This window comes from Crassostrea angulata, chromosome 3 (assembly GCF_025612915.1).
Source record: "Crassostrea angulata isolate pt1a10 chromosome 3, ASM2561291v2, whole genome shotgun sequence".
Lineage (NCBI taxonomy): Eukaryota > Metazoa > Mollusca > Bivalvia > Ostreida > Ostreidae > Magallana > Magallana angulata.
The window spans coordinates 33,869,400-33,889,025 of NC_069113.1; the positions used below are offsets into that span (position 1 = coordinate 33,869,400).

At 33.8% G+C, this 19,626-nt stretch overlaps 2 protein-coding genes across 2 annotated transcripts; both read left to right on the forward strand.

The window, feature by feature from the left end:
- The first annotated feature begins 2,340 nt into the window (after positions 1–2,340).
- On the forward strand, positions 2,341–5,323 carry LOC128178690 (E3 ubiquitin-protein ligase PDZRN3-B-like). The gene has a single exon (XM_052845980.1). The coding sequence runs from the start codon at positions 2,913–2,915 to the stop codon at positions 3,900–3,902; it is 990 nt and encodes a 329-aa protein (XP_052701940.1). The 5' UTR covers positions 2,341–2,912; the 3' UTR covers positions 3,903–5,323.
- Positions 5,324–12,534: 7,211 nt separating this feature from the next.
- Positions 12,535–18,566, forward strand: LOC128177573 (activator of 90 kDa heat shock protein ATPase homolog 1-like). Its single transcript, XM_052844325.1, has 9 exons — positions 12,535–12,762; positions 13,710–13,789; positions 14,108–14,218; positions 14,377–14,462; positions 14,787–14,907; positions 15,283–15,362; positions 15,898–16,047; positions 16,314–16,415; positions 17,160–18,566. The coding sequence occupies exons 1-9, from the start codon at positions 12,683–12,685 to the stop codon at positions 17,382–17,384; spliced, it is 1,035 nt and encodes a 344-aa protein (XP_052700285.1). The 5' UTR covers positions 12,535–12,682; the 3' UTR covers positions 17,385–18,566.
- Positions 18,567–19,626: the final 1,060 nt, after the last annotated feature.

Here is a 19,626-nt window from a genome sequence, read left to right on the forward strand (position 1 = left end):
CATAATATATAGTATCTATCTATAATAGATATTGGTGCATTGCATTCAAGCATACCGTTGGAACGCAAATATCATTATGTTGATGAAGGGATGCACTGCAGTGCATACATGTCTTTATATTTTATGAGGAGAAAAAAGACATGTTTGTTAATTTAAGCACTATTTTTGAAAATGTTTTTAAAATACCATTTAAGCTAATAGCCAAACAATCTTAAATCAGTGTTATGACGACTTTTTAAATACTTAATTTCTACAGCTATTAGACAAATCGACATTCTGAAAAAAAAAATACAGAATGTTAACTTGTTGACGCGTGGCTTAGATGCAAATGGTAACTTCAAGGGGATTTTGATTCGAAAATACAATTAACCGCATATAATAGTTATAAGTGCATTTTGAATCCTTGAATTTTATCTGCAGGTATTTGTTGAAACCTGTGCGGCGTCACCATTGTTACTCACAGCCAGCTGACGTTATATATTTTTCTCATAATAAAAAAATATACCTCCTACATAATATAGGTAGGTATATATGGGTTTTTTATTATCAGAAAAATATACGTGTATAGAACGTCAGAGGCGTTTTTACTGTACTTGTTTTAAGAACATTAAAATTAATTGTTAAAAAAAAAAATACACAAATTTTACAATGTAATTTACCCCAAGCCTGTTAACACAATTAAGATACTATACATGGTTTGCGTGAATAAATTGAACTTAAGAAATTACAACAATTTTATCTCGACTTGAGTAATCGATCATATACATATTTTTTAATCTGTTTTGGATGGATTAAAAATTTGTGTTTTATTGAATAAAAAAAAGTCTTGGTCTTGATCAATATATTTAATACAGGAAATCAATCATTTTCCTCTGGAATTGATCAAATTCCTTAAAAAAAAATACTAGTGTGTGTAATAGAGAATGTTAACGTAAGTCAATGACCGAGACTGGGCTTTTTCGTCCACAGATGCATGGTTGCACTATGCGCTAAATAAGCTTGCCGAAAACCGATTGATTTACAGTGATTTTACAGAAATAAACATGTACATATAGTACCCGTGTACGTACGACATCTATTTTGCAATGTGTCTGTGTAGCGCGGTTGTTTTGGATGAAAACACGGCAGATGGCCGCTGTGAATTATAAATGTCTTTTTAACAAGTGCTCCGTTAAAGAAACTCGCGTGGAGATCCTCGGATTATGGAAACAACTCCCGGATCTAAGGTTATGCGCAAGCCTGTGGAGAAATACTCCGCGGTGCCGATGCATCCCTTCGTGCATAGTACTATAGAGGTGAATTATTCAGTACGAACATATGGCATTGTTTCTAATTACCCACAACTTTAAGGCAGTGCATCGCCGGGTGAATCCCAATCAACAGGTTCCCCAGGGAGGAATAACCAGGGTGTACTATATTGCTATTACACAGTCCGATAGATTCCTTTACACGGATCTAATGCTATACTATGAATATATAGGTGGTCGTTCCATGCACGTAGCAACGGAGGAGAGTGAGGGGGCTACCCCCTTTTTTGAAACGGACAGTTTCCTGAAATTTACATATTGAAAAACAAATTTCAAACTAATCGCACCTCTCCTTTTTTTAACAGCGTTAGAAATGATAGGAAATCTTAACATATACATGTAAATCAAATTGTAACTTTAAAGACATTAGTTTTGAGCCCTCCCTCTCCACCGATTAGAACACTTTAAATATTGGCCGACAACCCCTTTAATGTAGACCCCCCCCCCCCTCACACACACACACTTTAAAAAAAAATATCTGCCAGTGTTCTATTGAAGTAAAGTGCATAACCAAAGGAAATAAAAAAGGTATCGGATAATAAGAATTGCAGACTTGACACCCAAACCCACATTAAAGGAAATTTAATTATCCCGTGCGATGAGGATAACAAATATATATTTTTTAATAGTAGACGTTTTTCGACTGCACACTTTAATATAATTATCTCCCTTAGAAAAAATATTTGAAGATGGGAATACCTCTCTATATAAACATTCCTGAAATAAGAATGCTAATAGGGATCCTCTGTGTCAACTGGGAAATCGGCCCAGTCTATTTACTTTACAATGCATATCTGTAAAATATTCATCCAAGGCCAGCAAATGAAAGATAATACTCCGCATAATTTTCCGTTTATACGAAATAAGGTTCTTAAGACAATAGCTCGAAGCAAATCATTAATGCAGTAAGTGACTTCTTTGCACACAGGAAATGGAATTAACGTGTCTTCTGCGAGAAATATACATCATCAAACGCGCTCGCTTGCAGAGAGTTTGATCTTTTCAAGAAGAAACTCTTGTTATTTGAACCGTGACTTCTACTTTAAATGAACTGTTTCTGTGTGTATTTGCTCTGTCATTTTAAACCTTATTTTCGTAATGAACTTAATCTCCTTTGACACAGCAGGAAAAGTAGAAAGAAAATCAAATTTGTTATCAAGCAGCGTGATTCTTCTCGATCCTTTAACTCAAAACTGGTTTTGTTTCAAGTCAAGTCCTTCCCCCTTTTATTATTCCGGGTGGAAATATTTCGGTGGATAGTAGTAATTATACACTGTGAATGATAAGAGGAACTGAGTGCTGAGAAGTGACAATTTAGGGACACTTATCTTCTGATCTATTTTTTTCTCGGATTTATTCAGGTATTGATCTTTGAGCGTCAATACACCGCACCTAACGCTGAGAGTTAAGACTCAGTCAGAACGAAGCGCTGGAACAAGGAACATCAAAAACAACCTTGCAGACCTCCCAGAACTTCCGATAGAGGGCGTGAGCAAGACATGTCCACGACTTGATAAAACTTTTGTTTGTTTTTATGTGCGAGAAAACGACACCCCAAGAATGCTAGTGTGTCACATTCGTAGGTGTGCAAGCTGAGGTGAGACAATGGGTTTTAGCACTCATCGGTTCGTTGGAACGGTGGATCCTAATTTACTGTGCGGAATTTGCAGCTCCGTAATAGAAGATGCTGTGTTAACTCCGTGTGGACATTCGTTTTGCTACTCGTGTTTGGAAACTTGGATGAGCAAGCCGCGGGTCAACTCATGTCCGGAATGTAGGCACATCATGACCCTGAAGGAAGCCAAACCGGTCCTGTGTATACGTAATCTTGTCAACGGTTTTGACGTCATGTGTGACAACAGTGACCGAGGATGCAAAGTGGTTGTAAAACTCGAAAGGTTAAAGCCGCACTTAGAAGTTTGCGGATACACTTTGGTAAAGTGTGCTGGTTGTTCTGATATGGTAAGTCGCTCTGAACTGGCGAACCATCAGATGACTTGCGATGGTATTGCAGCTTCCCTAAAGGACGAAAACTACGATTCGTACATGCACAAATCTATGGCAGCGTTAACTCTAGAAAATAAAGCTACCTCTATCGAACTTTCAGGACTTCTGGCAAAGATATCATCCCTAGAATTTCAGTTAAAGACGTTAAAAAGAGACCTGCAAATCTCCGAGTCCAAAAATCGTGTCCTCGAAAGAGAGTATAGGAAGACAAAAGACGAGTTGCAACAAAAGAGGAACGAGATTCTAGATGTCCAGTACGCCGAATTCGATCCGGACTACGATTATGGGTACACGCCGCAAAGCGTTGCCAAACTGTCCTTACTTATCGCAAGGTTCCTGCTGAAGAAACCGTCGTACGTTGATAGCGACAAGATCTTTGCCGCCGTCAAGCGGTCGTATGACCAGTACGCTCGGTGCGGAAGTCAGTACGAACATGACGTACACATGCTGGTCGCCACCGCTTTCGCCAGCGACTGGTTTTCCGAGAGCCAAAGAATCAACTTTCATTGCTGGCTACAAAGCATTGCTAGGTACCGTCAATACTCGAACTCTGGGATGGACTCATGCGAGCATCGTTTATATCAGTGAAGGAGGAAAATCGTTTCATCCAGAATATGTAGAAAAGAAAATCATAACAAAACCGATGCTAGTGCCAGCTTCGTTTAGATAACTTAGAATCGATCAACCCTTTTTTCATCAAGTTAAAAAAAACCATGGCCATGTCATTGCTTTTATACACTTTCAGTGTTTGTGTCGTTCATCATAGATATCAGGCGGACCTGATAATAGCATGGACATAAAGATTTATTGACAGGCTTTTGGGTGGACATACCCCTCTTATAAAATCTTTTATAGTGGTTAATAGTTTCGGCAGTTTAAATCCCTGGTTATTTACTTGTAACCATCTTTCACAGTGGGAACTGATACCATAGTGTCAGATTCTCGTTATAAGCTCGATAATCTAGACCCACCTTTTCGTGTTAAGATATTGGACTTGCATGATTGGTTTCGCAAAATTGTTCTCTAAAAAGTGTAACAACCCTTCGATCGTCAATTGAAGGTTATCTTCGTGTGTTGACATTGAGAGTTTTAAAAAACTTCACCACAAAAACTCACAAATACACAGTAATTAAATATTCTTTAAACTGAAATTCTTTTTCATGTATAATTATTTTCTTTGTATGGCCAATTAGAGACGATACAGTTGTTTTTTGCCTCTAAAAATTTCATTGCGTATTTAATTTCGGTTCTTTTTTTTCTTTTTTTTTTTGAAAATATCGGTAAAACGGTATATGTCGCGTCACCTGAAATTATGCAGAACTAATTCATCACATTAATTGCCTGTAGATGAAATAATGTCTGAATTATACGGTGAACTTGCGGTATCGATCGCGAGTTATTTAAATTTAGAAATCATAAGTACACAACTTTTAGTTTACAAAGAAGGATTGCTTATGTAATGTTTTTTCTTGGGAAATTGATGATGTTTTCTTACATTATATACATGTTAATGGCGAATTTCTTTCAGTATTATGTATGCCAAATATTAACACAATTTACACATGAAAGAAATTCTGTTAGGCGATTGCCTTTTCTATTGAATTTTATATTTGAGTTAAAAACAAGACTTTATGCCCTTTTAATGACACAAAAACCTAAAAATTACTTAAATTTACATGTACTCTCTACCTAAGCAATGTTGTTTAGTTATTTTATGCGTTTAAGTTCATTCGTATATAGATGGGAGATTCGCCGAGTTTTCCATGTATATTCCTGTTTTTAAGAGTTAAAATGTTTTGTGTACCTGTATTTCACCTGTATTCTCACCTGAGATTTTGTTCGAATTTTAGTTGTTGCATTTTATATACCACCTGTAATTTGATATTCAGTCATTTCAGTTCCTATACATGTATGTATCTACCAAAAAATACAACAATTTCTTTGATGTACCAGCATTTTCTACATTTTTCATCGCTGAATTCGAACAGTAATAAAGCTTTAATTTGACAGCGTTTCCTATTTTATCTTTAATTTTCCACTGACTTCCTTTCACGGTATAACGGACAATTACCCCAACGATCGATCGTCTCCTATCTCGTAACTTTATCTCTTGCTGACACCCGGGAACTAGGCAAGGTTCCGATTTTCCTGTTATTATTGTTTCATAAACTGGTAATAAAATGGGCAATAAAATTAACATTTTCTCTCTTTTAACTAAACGATAATTTTGGGGTGTGCTTTGTGTGTGCAAAGTTTATGAATCCAATATTCCACGGCTTATCCAGACGTTGTGACAAAAGGAATATCATCAAACTCCATGAAATCCCGAACGTTTTGATTAGAAATCATCTAATACGTGAATGTCAAACAGTTCAAGAATTGCACCATAGAACACTTGGTACAAAGAAACACGGGACCATTGGGAGAAGTTATTCTCTTTTAATGAACCATTTTTCGCCATTTTATGTAAAACGATGTAATGAAGTGGTCTACAGATCATAAAGCAGAGGTTTTAGTGCACAAGCTTACATTCAACCAATCGCGCTGAAAATTCATCAGATGGTCCCTGGGGAAATTGTATTTGATACACGTTGAGTAACATATCCTACTGTTAATGTCCTATGCGCTGCAACCAGTTTTTACAGGCATCATATTGAGATCCAGATCAATCAGTTTGATGGTGTTATAATGAACTAAGATTCAATAAATAAATATATATGAATAAATAAATAAATAAATAAATAAATGAATAAATAAATAAATAAATAAATAAAAGAAAGAAATCAATTGATACACAGGTATAACCTGCCGTTAAAAATAGTTCTTATTTTACTTTTTAAGATACGTATAATTTCTTGTGCTATTGTAATAAAAAGGAATTAAGGTTTTTAGCGTCAATACAGCTATGTGCCTATGGAATGCGATCTGAAATTCATGTGAAACTATACAATGCCAAAAAAATATATTCAAGTAATTGAAATTTCAGGTATATGATTATGGTAATGAAGATAAGGAATTTCGGACATAAATCAAATTGGGAGAGATGTGGGCGCCGCGGGGTAAGGGAGCTAAACGAGAACTTTGAAATGACACATCCACGTAAAGTTGTTGTGAAAATTCTGGGCCGGTGTAACGAAGAATATTGACCCGGGTTGAAAATTGACCCGGGGGTCATTTTTCAACGTTGAATATTGACCCGCTGGGTTATTTTTCAACGTTGAAAATTGAGACCAAGATCGTGAAATTTATACCCGGGGTCATTTTTCAACGGCATGAAATTTTTGTTTACTAAACTTTGATGATCTCGACACGTTGAAAATTGATCCTGTTGAGAATTGACCATAACTTCGCAGTTTTGATCTGAACTGGAACTTACTCTACACTGTTTAAATGTACAATCATGAACATCTTTGAAAGTTTCAGTTTTAAAATTTTCATTCTTTCCGATACATATGCGGACATGGCTGATTTGTTGTTGGTTGATATGTCTGATTAATTATTTAATTTTGAGACTGAAAATGTGATATCCATTTATTATTACAATACCATGTAAATAAAGCTCAGGAGATAACCGTTTTCTTCGGAATGAAACGGGCTAGTCGGGTTTATCATTAAATTATACTACAATAAAGGAATTTTAACAGGTAGGCTTGCATCTACATGTACTGGTGGAGTATGGTTGATCTAATCATTGTAATGTTATATATGAAAAGGCATTCAAAAAGAATAGATTGAGATTACTCAAGTATACAATTGATAGAGAAACACTTGATAAAGTTCGGCTTTTATCAGACCCAGATTGGGATGGGGGGATGTTGTGAGGGGCAACTTATCATGAAAAACTCTGAATTGCTTAAACATCATTTTATATAGTGAACTTGGTTTGAAAACCTTACAATCTCGAAGTGATAAATATAAACTAATTCTATTATACAAAATTTTAAATGGTTTAGCACCAGATTTAATTCAATTAATTTTTTTCCAACTGCATGAACATGCATATCATCTTAGGTTGAATGACCTTTTTTCCTGTCTACCACTATATCGTACTATTTATTACAATAGCTTTGTTCCGTCTTCATGTAAATGTTGGAATAATCTTCATGCACAAACGAAAATTCCATAAACTTAATCCATCAAAACTTCAAAACAAAATATACCAATAGCGTACAAACACTTCAGTTTGGGGCAATAGGAAATAAAATATTATTTTACGCCAGCTACGTAATAAAGCTAGTAATCTAAATAAAAGAACTTACTTATTTAAGGATTTGTTAATTGATGAGAGTCGATGTTTATACTGTGGGTTTGAATCTGCAGGAATAATGATTTTTTTGGGATGTCCAAAATACACTCAACAAAGAGAAGCGGTTTTTAATGAACTAAAAAGTGTACCTTTTCATATTAACTATTATTCATATACATTATAGTAGTTCTGATTTTTGAGATAAATAAAATTGTAAAATTGTTTCCCATGTCTATAGTTATACTAGGGCTCCCACGCGTTTTTGTTCTCTTAAGTTACACTGTTTAAGCCTATTTTTAAAAGTATTATACATGTATTTTTCCTTATTATATAGTTCCCTTTTATTTACTGTTCTTTTCCAATGGGCTGGATCATGAATATCTCATTCTTTTGTTTGTATCTCTGCAAGTATTATTGAAAGTGTTAGTTTTGTTAATGTTGATGAGTGAACATGTCTACCAACATTATGTCTTACAATTATATATGGTAAATGTTCAGATGATTATTTAATATCCAAGTATTTCTTGTCTTATATACACGATATTAAAAAATAATCTGTAAACAAATAATGATATATACTATGCCCATAGGTTATTTTATATCACCACTTCTTGGCTTTGTATGTTTCAAAGGGTTTACATAGGCTATGTTGTTATCCAATCCATTTAAATTTCAATAAAAAAACGTTTTAAATTTAAGTACTAGTAATAATGAAGGTGTATATCAAAACAGCACAAATACAACACTAAAATAATATCGGCTATCAAGATATATAGTTAAAGCAGTATTGTTCATGAAAGAGTAAACAGTTGTTGACTGGGGTAGAGGGCAACAGTTGATCTGTCGGACCGGCTCGCAAACTGTTGCCCAAGGCCGAAGGCTGTTGCCCGAGACACAGTCAACAACTGTTTTGTTATACCCTTCTAATCAATTTCACGTTTTTCGCGGAATGTGACGTCACCGGTCAACAGTCTTTTTTAACAGTCGATTTTAACAGTTCCAGTCAAACAGTTCCAGTCCAACAGTCAAAATGCTGGACTTTTTTTGTATAGAGTTGTATAGTAACTGTTTACAGGGGTATAACAATACATGTTAGCGTATCATCATTCTGTACACTGTTATTGCCTGGTTGGATGTGAATAAAAAATTCAGAGAATCACAGTTTCAACAAACTGAGTGGGTGCAAACACAAAAATCACAAATTGACATACTGTAAATTTTGTAATTACACCCACCCAGAAAATTTACAATGAACATTCTCAAATTTTCAATTTACTGGGTGAATGTAGAACCAACTTAAACAACATGGCGAATTGTAATTTTTAAAAAAAATTATTTATTTTTGTACATTTGTCCAGCTAATTAATGAAAAGGAGTTTTACTGTATTGAATAGTTTAACATCTAACCATGTACACAAATATTCTGAAAAACATTGTTTTAAATATAGATATAGATAGATAATGCAAAACAGCATTATACGCTAAAGGTTTATTGGATTTTGAATAAAATAGTTATTACATATTTAAAGAAATGATACGTTAATTTAAAAAATGATTTTTTTGCCCCCCCCCCTTGAACCATAAATAAACATGTAAATCTTAAGAATAAATACGTAAAAACTGATAATTTTTCATTAAATAGACTCAAGTTGAAAATATTCATTTGTTAATTTGTGCTTCTTTGCTGATGAATTTTGAACCGGTTTCATGATCAAAATTCCACGATGCGGGTCAATTTTCAACAGATTAAGGTCTTTATTCAACACCTTTGGTCTCAATATTCAACGTTGAAAATATACCCCCGGGTCAATTTTCAACCCGGGTCAAAATTCTTCGTTACACCGGTGTAAAATTAAAGTCGGATTTGATCTGTGTTGCCCCCCCCCCCAATTTTTTTTTTTATAAAAAAAGAAAAGATGAAAAACAAACAGCCCCCCCTCCCCCCCCAAAAAAAACCAACCTAACTTTCAATATGTACATGTAAGTGCTCTCTTTTAAATCTGAGCATGCAGGCAAGACACGGGTAAGTGTTGGGTGTTAGGATTTGGACTGCTGTGTATCCTCGACTCCCCCTCCTCCCCCCCTCTCTCCCCCCCCCCCCCCCCCGCTTCCCCACTCTCCACCCACATAATGTATACCTATTCCCCGCTTCATTTTATAAATCGCGGCTATCTTGACTGACATGTGTGTTATAAATACAAAGGATTACCGTTTTACAAGGGTTATTTATCACGTATATTAGACATGGTTTTTAAAGTAGATTTATTGAAGAAAATAACCAGAATTGTTACCCACCTTTACTTCAACTTCGAGATACCCCGAGTTCGGGAAAATCGTCTAAAGCCAAATGTCCAGAATAAATGTTTGATGAGATTCAGGAATCAGACACCAAATTGACTTGGCGAGATAAGCGGAAGGAGAATTAAGACGTTTATGCTGTCAGATGATATGATGTGAATCATCAATCAAATTTCTTGTTACAAATTTGACATGCAAGCCAATGTCCACCCAAGACGCGTTTGCAAGACTGATTCGCCTTTGCGGAGGTACCGACGGTGTTTATCGATGGAAGTTACATATGGCGGTATTTCAAAAGAATTTTAACTTAAAATTTTCTCTACGCAGCACGTATAACACTGGAGTTGCAACCATCGATATCAAAAGACAAGAGTACATACATTTAAAGCTGCTTGGTCCGATTTTTTTGTAATTACAGTATCAAATTTTTTTTTCATACAAATCATTTAGCTTAGAAAGTTATGGACTTTCTCCTATTTACACCAGCAGAATCAGTCTCCTTTCAAAGTTAGAAATATTCAAAGTAAATAAAAATAATTTCTCTTTGGGCAAACGAAAAAACAAACCAGAATGCATCACGGGAATGTTTAGAAAAGGAAACCGCTTGGTTTCGTCCCCCTAATGATTGGGTTTCTTCAACATGCATGCTATGCATCGATTGTAAAGAAAGCAGACTCTAGAAATATTAGCGAACAAAACGTACACATGTTTATTTGTAATTTGTCTGATCATTTCGACCTTTATTTAAAGCGATGTCAAATTCGTAATACAACCATACCCGTCTCGACTACAGGGGTGAAATTTAACATGAGGCGAAATAACGCGGTACCTTTTATTGTCGTTTGTTTTGTTAGCAAAATTTGTACGTATTTTTCTTCATTGAAATTTGGCATAATTGACGGGTAAAACTACTGCAATGTCTTATTATTATACATATACTAAGCATAGCCATCGTTTAAAAGCATGCATAAAATTTGATATAAAATCGGACCAAGCAGCTTTAACTATATTGAACTAGCTGATAACTATTAGGTGATTTAAATTTTATTAATTATCATATTGGTTTTGACAATGGACAGATGCCTCCTCTTACATTAAACAAATAATGCCTGTTTTGGAGGGTAACTGTTGAAATTGACACCCCGAGAAAACCATTGTCAACCGACGCGAAGCGGAGGTTAACAATGGTTTTCAAGGGGTGTGAATTTCAGCAGTTACCCTCCCAAACAGGCACTATTTATTTTATTATACTGAATTTCTTTATTAAATTTTTTTTACTGCTTTTATACATAAAGTGAATTCTACGGCGAACCCTACGCGCATAATTTACGCGCATGTAACAATTCGTTGTGTTACCCGTTGCCAAGTGTGTTGCTAACGCTGAGGGTAATAGAACGGATTGCCAACTGCGTCTAAACCAATCAGATTTTAGTATTTAACATGAAAGTATAATAAGTAGTAATGGTCAAGATCAGTTGATTACACCCTGTCTTCCGCTCCACAATGCGGAATCGTGAATATTATTTGGGGCCAGTTTTCGTGGACTGTCGATCTTTTAAAAGTTACATTGAGGTGTGCTTAGAATTGTAAATTTACTTGTTTGTATATATAGAATAAATGAAGATCGTTTTTTATTATTCGTTGGGGATAAAAAAAAATCGTGGGTGAGAGGTGGTGCCAAAAGTGAGCCACTGAAATTCTAGTGAATCCGCGGTATATGTATATAGTTGTTGAAATCTGATTCAGTCGGAAGGTATCGGTGAAACCATAATGTCCAGCCTAAGCCTATTTTAGTATTTATTTAAATCGTTATGTATTATACTCTGTATCCATTATGCAACCCAATCATCCACTTTTTCTTTTCATTTTTTTTTACTAATGCTTTTATGCCCTTGTATCATAATGTTAATGATGTATAATTCGACCATTGACATTACTATTTAAAATATACCATTTTATAACTCATGTTCCATTGTTTATACACGTAAACGTGGTTTGAGTGAACAAATACATTGAATTCTAGATTTTACAAACAGTCTGGTAAAGCAGAGAGAATTTTTTTTATGGAGAGCAGGCAATCTCATTAATTTTGATAATGCAAAGGCTATAATTGAATGACTATACAAAGTTCGCCGATTGGCATCAAAACTAGTGTAGATTTTAATGAAAATACAAATGTACTATTTCGTCAAGTAAATAAGCATCGTCGGAACCCACGGGTTTTCTATCAGTTACACTGCTTTCAATTTGAAAAACAGTGCAACGGATAGAAAACCCGTGGGTTCCGACGATGGTAAATAAGAATAAGAATTGAAACCTGAGTTATTTTTTTAAATAAATTTAAAATTTCGGAAGATCTTTTCCTTCAACACGTGATTCATTTCGGGGTTTAAATATCATAGCTTTATTTTCTTTGATCAATTTTCATTTAGGCCTAATTCAGCTGATCTATTTGCTTATGTTTGCTTCTAATTATAATTTTCTTTTATTCTTTATTAAAACGTATTTAAAAAACTTACTTAAGATACTTATCTTTTATTAATTCATTGGGCATGTTAAAACACGATTTGGTCTACCAATTAATTACCATTAGGATCCAACACTGTTCAAAGGGCAGATAACTCAAAATGTACGATTGAACAAGAGTTAATGATCGTTCTCGAAAGTTCGGCAATCTGAGATAGACGGCGTGATCTACTGCATTTCCGGCAAAAAATTCTGGAAAGCGTGCGAATATTAATAATACAAATCAGTAAATTAAAGGGAAAAGAAATACTTTTAAAGAGGGAGGGTTGAAGACCAAGCAGATAAACCGTCACTTAGGATGGCGAAGTGGGGAGAAGGGGATCCACGCTGGATTGTGGAAGAAAGACCCGATGGAACTAACGTCAACAATTGGCACTGGTAAGAAAAGACCGGCTTATCTTGTCTGAAGATATGATTTTATGAACACATTTGTATCGAGTTCTTGTCATACAGTAGTAAACATTGAATTTTTAAACAGTTCTCCCCTGAAGATTTTCTATGTCGATTTATGTGGTCTTATGCACGTGGTCATGGTAACTGAGATTTGATGATGATTCATTATGTGAAGTTTATTATGAAACAACTTTTTGTTACATTTCAGTCAAGTTTAGTATGAACACATGTGGACTGTACTGAGCGTCTGCTGCACTCTGTGTAATTGTTTAGATAGTTCCACACTGTCGGGACTTGCACTTGTTGCAATAAAGATGTATTGAAAGGTTGAGTTACATGTACCTTCAACCTTGTAGTTTAATTTCTTTTAATATATTTGTAACTAATTAACATCATCTTTTTGTCAGTTTATAAAAAAAAATAGAATTGAGTGAGGTTAGAGGATTTTAACCCCCCCCCCTCCCCTTTTCCCAGTTTCTGTGATGCTTGGCAGGTGAAAGTCAATGGCTCTCCTGGATGGGACACTGGTCCATCATTGTGTGTGTAGATACCCATTGCAGCAAGATGGGACGATGCAGATAAAAGAGCCTCTTGTAAGAGTGTAACAACAACAAATTGAACATCAATTAACAAACAGAGCTATAGCAGGGCTCTAACCCACAGGCACCTGTCGTTACATGTACCCTATATCTAATAGTTATTGGTTCAGCAATTTTTTCCATCTTGTAAATTTATGATTGTGATTGAACCCCCCCTCCCCTTTCCAAAAAAATTTAAATAACGAAATAAATCAGAAACATGCTTGAGCTTTAATTTTGAAATGTTGACTGGTGTGAAATTTAAGTGCTTTGGTTGGGTTGTTTTGTGGCTTGTTATTTAAATATGAATTTATTTTCATTTTAGAATAACACAAATTTTGTATTCTGTTACAGGGTTGAAAAAAATGCCACAAATTGGTCAAAAGACAGGCTGAAAGAATTGCTAACTGGTGTTGTAGTTGAAGATGATAAATGTAAGATTTTTTAAAAATTATATCTAGTATTAATAAAATTTGTTTTATAAAGTAAGGTTTTCATTGAAAAGCATCTGTCCCAGGCTCCTCTGTTTTTGGTAAATGTGAATTTTCAAAATATTTTTGCAATCCTTTGACAGGTTCTTCTGAAATAAAAATATTTAAAGTGTAAATACAAATTGTGTTTTTTATATGAAATAGGTTGTACTAAATATGTTAAAAATGATACAGTTATTGATAACTAAGCAGGATTGACAGTTGGTACTACCATTAAACTTTTGTTTTACTGAAAGGTTATTGATTTTTTTTATCTTTCAGTTTTTTGTGAACTTAAGGAGGTAACAAGTATTGAAGGCGAGGCATCAGCAAACAACAGAAAAGCCAAATTAATATTTTTCTACGAATTTGTTATTAAAGGAGAATGGTCAGGTGAGGTAAAAAAAAAAAGGAATTCAGTTCACATTTATTAAATTAAAGTATCTCATGATTTAGAAAGAAAAAAAAAACCAAAAGCAAACCGAGATTATATAAAAAAAAAAAAGAAAAGTGATTTGTTCTTATTTTTAAACTGGATTAAATTTTCACAGGTAAGTTAAAAGATGGAGACAAGAAAATTAAAGGGAAATTTGAAATACCAAACCTCAGTGAAGAAAATGATGCAGATGAAATTGATGTAAGTAAAATTGGCTGTTATTTTACATATAAGATACTGTATACAGAGTTATTTTCACCCTGTGTAATTATTGCCCTTCTACACTTAGTTTTGCCCCATTTTGAATTCGCCCAGACACAGTTAGTCAGTTACTTTATAGAAATAATTTGAGACACTGGAATTTGCCCAGTCTTAAATTCGCCCACTGACATCGAGGAAGAAAGGTGTGAAAATAAACGTGGCGAACATTTCCCTGATTAGAGTAGACCATTGTATTTAATTTGTTCCAGTGATGTGCAGTGTACTGTATGTGTTAATTTGCATTTCTTGTTTTTTTTCCTATAGTTCAATGTTACAGTTTCCAAGGACTCTGATGAAGCATATAAACTAAAAGAATTCCTAAGGAAGACTGGATTAGGTGTTATAAGACAGAAGATGTCAGAATATTTAAATGATTTAAAGAATGGTAAGGTCAAGGAAAAAAAAAATACTTCATATTTATCTCCAATTACGATGGATGAATTTTTTTGATATATGATATGCTGTGGTGACTTTGGCACACCAAATTTACAAAAATGAGCTAAACATAGTTTCACAGTCAATAATTTAGATTTATTGGCTGTTAAATTTTTTTTGATAATCTAATGTTTCAGATGTGTGAATTTTAATTAATATAGAAAACTATCATTTGTGATTGCGAAATAAGGTTTTGTGATGTGTAATTGTTATTTTTTTTTTTTTAATTTTGAAATTTACACAACCAGTATTTGAACATTTTTCTTTGCAATGGCTTTGTTTTTAATAAATTAACAATTTGTTTCTGTTTTTATTGTCTATGAAGAATATAGCAAAGGTGTGATCTTGCCAACCAAAGGAGCACAACAGCAACAACAAACCCAAGCTCAAATCAACTCCGCCACAGTAAGTCTGACATAGTGCACAGAACTTGAGAAAAGTTAGAAACTGAGGGGAACCTGGCTGCTTTTAAATGATGTTATTATTGTTCCTTTATAAATGATATTGCATCAAAAATTAAAAGAATTGGATATCATTTGTTTCACTTTGTACGCCATTTAATTGGATATGTTATGTTTGGATACTAACACGTGGATCTGTTTTTCTAATGATTAAATAGGTCAACAGTTTACTAAAACCCACAAACATACATGTATCTTTGAAAGTACTGGTATACAAAAAAACGAATATAGGGGCCAAAAGATATGTGAAGGGTCAAGGTCATTGGCAGGGATACAAAAGGTTAAATTTAACCAAGGATATATTCATTGTCATCTAGGAATTTTTTTTTTAATATCAACTGTGCTGTGTAGTGGCATTGAGTTTGCATGCAGTTGAACCATTTGATATGCAAAACGCAGCAAAAGCATTGTCAATATTGATAGCTAGTTCATGTATGTTGTACGTTAACTGCTTTTAAGCTATGGATCTTATTTTGCAGAATAAAGCTAGAGAGGAAATGAACAAAATGGTCATCGATTCCAAAGCATCTAAACCATTAGGTGTGAAAATTCACACCAAGAAAATTGTTGGGAAGGAAGAGTTTAAATGCAGGGCTGAGGATCTATATAGGGCACTCACTGATGTTAAGGTAAGCAAAAATAAACTAACTAACAAAGTAATGGTTTAAAAATGATATAAAAGCATGCTTCCTCATGAAGTTGATTTAAAGACATAGATAAATTAACGGTAGCTTCTCAGCGGGCATATTTAAATACTTCAATTTTTTTGTCATAAAAAGAATTTTTGATGCTTGTAAATCTTTGAAACTTTAAATACCTTGTAGAATTTAGTGAAAGCTAGTCATTGTTTGATTTGGAAATATGATGACTGACCATTTTACAAAATATTTTGTAGCTGGTTCAAGCATTTTCAGCCAGCCCTGCAGAGATGGAAGTAGAAAAAGGAGGTCGTTTCTCCCTTCTCCATGGAAACATAACAGGAGAATTTGTAGAATTGGTAGGATTTAATAAGATTATCTGCCCTTTTTACATATATTGATTAAAGGGGCATGATCAGGATTTTAGTCAAATTTTATTTTCCTATTTCTGTTCTGTGCAATGCTTTAATAGTAATGCATTTCTAATGATTAATCAAATTTGAGTGTCAGTCGTAGATGCAGTGCTCACAATTCTTTGTTATTTAAAGAAGGCTAATGCCATGTTTTTGTTTACATTGGTAATACACCAGTAGAAGTTCATTTTTTAAGCTGACTTTTCTATCTGCCAATTTGTTCTGAACATAAATTAATAGTTCCTAGTGTTTGTCACATTCACTTTATGTCTAATCCTGGAAATTATTTTTATAATTCAGGATATAAAAAAAAAACATGACCTGAAAGCTCAAGCTTTGTTTACGTAACAAGGAATTGTGATCTCTATAGTTCAATTATAATTTGTTGACTGACACTCAAATTTTGGTTGACTATTACAAATGCCTTATTGAAGGATTGTAAACATTTTAAACTGAAAAATAAATTTTGATCAAAATCACGACCATGCACCTTTAATATTGATAAATTAGTAAAATGGAAATATAACAGGAGAATTTGTTGAACTGTAACAATTATTTCAATTATCTGCCCCTTTTACATATATTGATAAGTAAATGTATTGATGGCCAATTTGTTAAAATCTTTGTCAAATCTTAGTTTAGTTTAGTATTGTCACAAAATGTAATTGAACACTTTGATTATAAAAACAGATACCCAATCAGAAACTTGTTCAACGCTGGAGAGTGAAATCCTGGCCGGATGCACATTATTCCACTGTGACTTTTGAATTTGACGAGAAAGACGATTGTACTGTGCTTAATTATACCCAGACTGGTGTTCCAGACTCGGAGTACGAGAAAACGAAAGAGGGCTGGGTAATCAATTACTGGAACCGAATGAAACAAGTGCTTGGATTTGGCTCCAGTATTTTTTGACGAAGGTGGAAGGAATTATTCTTCAGAGTTACAAAGATTATTTTCAGATTCAGGTCTTGATTGTCAATAAGTTATGGAAGAAGTGGACCAGTGTAGAAGAAAGGGAAAGAAAAGGAATTTTTTTATCCATCTTACAACAGGTCCAATTTTTACCATCTAGCTGTGACACAATTTCATAGTTTTGGCAATGTGTAATTTTTTTTATCATGGTAAATTGATATTTTTAAATTATGTAAAGTAATGCAAATATACATTAAACCTTTTTCCTGGTTTTATTTAAACATGTACCAAATATTCAAAGATAACAGAAAAAATATAATATGTTGTGTTAAAAAAAATTTAGAAAAATGATGCTTCACTCTTCCGTGCTGTAGAAGGAGAAATTTTCTTGGGGGAATAAAATGCCATGAAGTTTTAATATGGTTCTCATTAATATGGTTATATTTCAAATATGAAATTATATCCCCACATAACGATTTGAAATCACAAGTTAAGGAATTTATTTTTAATCCCATTAAAAATTCTGCTTCTACAGCAATGCTCTTAATTGTGTAAAAGTATTTTGATGTTTTTGTCATAAATAGTTGTTGATATACAAAATACACATGCACAGATATAGAAAGGGGGGCAGGTCTGGGGCCCCCTGCAAAATTCAAATTTCTTAAAATTACGTTTGATTTATAGAATTACCAAAAATATGCTTCGGACCCCCCTGACAAACTCAAATAAATGTGGGACCCACCCGAAAAAATTTTCTTGATCCGCGCAGGATACATGTTCTAGTAAATAAATTCAACATATTTCAACTGTTGGTGTGTTGTATATTAGACATCAAAAGAGTATACAAGTTAAAATTAAATTAATTTATATCATATCTCAGAACTGTTGACTGGAAATTATGCATTACCTTGTATCGAACTATAACATTTTTTAAGTGTATTTTTATTTGATGTGTTTGATTGCATTTAGACTGAATGCCCACTGTGAAAGACTTCTAGCTTCTTTGTCATTTCAACTTCTTTTGTCATTTAAACATACTGTATAAGGATATTGCATTTCATTTGGAGCTTATTTGCCATTTCCAATTGTGAAAAAAGGGATTTTAAGATGACAAAATTTTCAATATCTCCACCTAAATTTGTTACAGGGTATAAACTTGGCATTGTTTTATATACAACCCCCCCCCCCAAAAAAAAAAAAAACACACCTGGAAAATTCAAAGGAAGTGAGCGCACAAGATTGTAAGTTTGCAGGAATCCTCGACACGAATCAATTGGGATTTAAATGTCTATAACATCGAAAGGCTATGTACAGGTTTCAACAAAAATATATTATGTTGAGAGTCTAAGTACATGGCTATTCCGGTTATTTAAAAAACTCACAAACTTTCAAAAAATGGCAATGAGAGGTAAACCTATAACTAGTTGAAAATATTAATGCAAACATATTTTAATTAAGTTATATTGTGTATATCTTAAAAAAGCTAGTAATAAGAAAAGAAAATAGTGTTCATTCAGCAGATCTAGAAATCAATAACAACAAATTAAAATATACCGGCATATTATAATTCAACATCATGTTATAATAACAAACGTTAAAAACAAAAAAGTTTAATTTTTTTTTAAAAAGACCACCAGTTGGATTTGAACCCAAAACACTGAATGTTTGTATTTACTAATCCAGGACGAAACCACTGAGCCATGCGAGACTTGTCAATATGCTCTATAAAGTACTGTTTGAAACAACATTGTCATATCAATGGACTTAGTTTTTTATCCTTCAAAAAATAATTTGAAAAAGTACATAATTAGTCATCTCTGGGTCATCTCTCCATCTTTTTTTAAAAAGCGACATTTTTAATGTTGAAATATGTTATCTTTACACGTTTCAAATTTGTGGAGAGAAGACCCAAAGACAACAAAATCATTTAAAAACAGTTGTAAATAAGTAGGATTTTGCACGAATTGCATCGTGTTGCTATATTTAGACCCATATTATGATAAAACCTTTTGCATTTCAAATATTTTTCGACTCGTTCCACATCCAACAGAAACCAAATAACGGTTATAATTCGAAAAATATTCAAAATTGATGAAAATTTCACTCTCCTTGTGCGCCCAGATTCCTGCCGAATGTACATCTTAAGCGCCCACTTTCTCCATCACGTAGCAATTTTACCAAAATTCGGCCCTTTAGAAAACAGAATTATTGATCACGCGAATGCCCGCGACCACCCAAACCA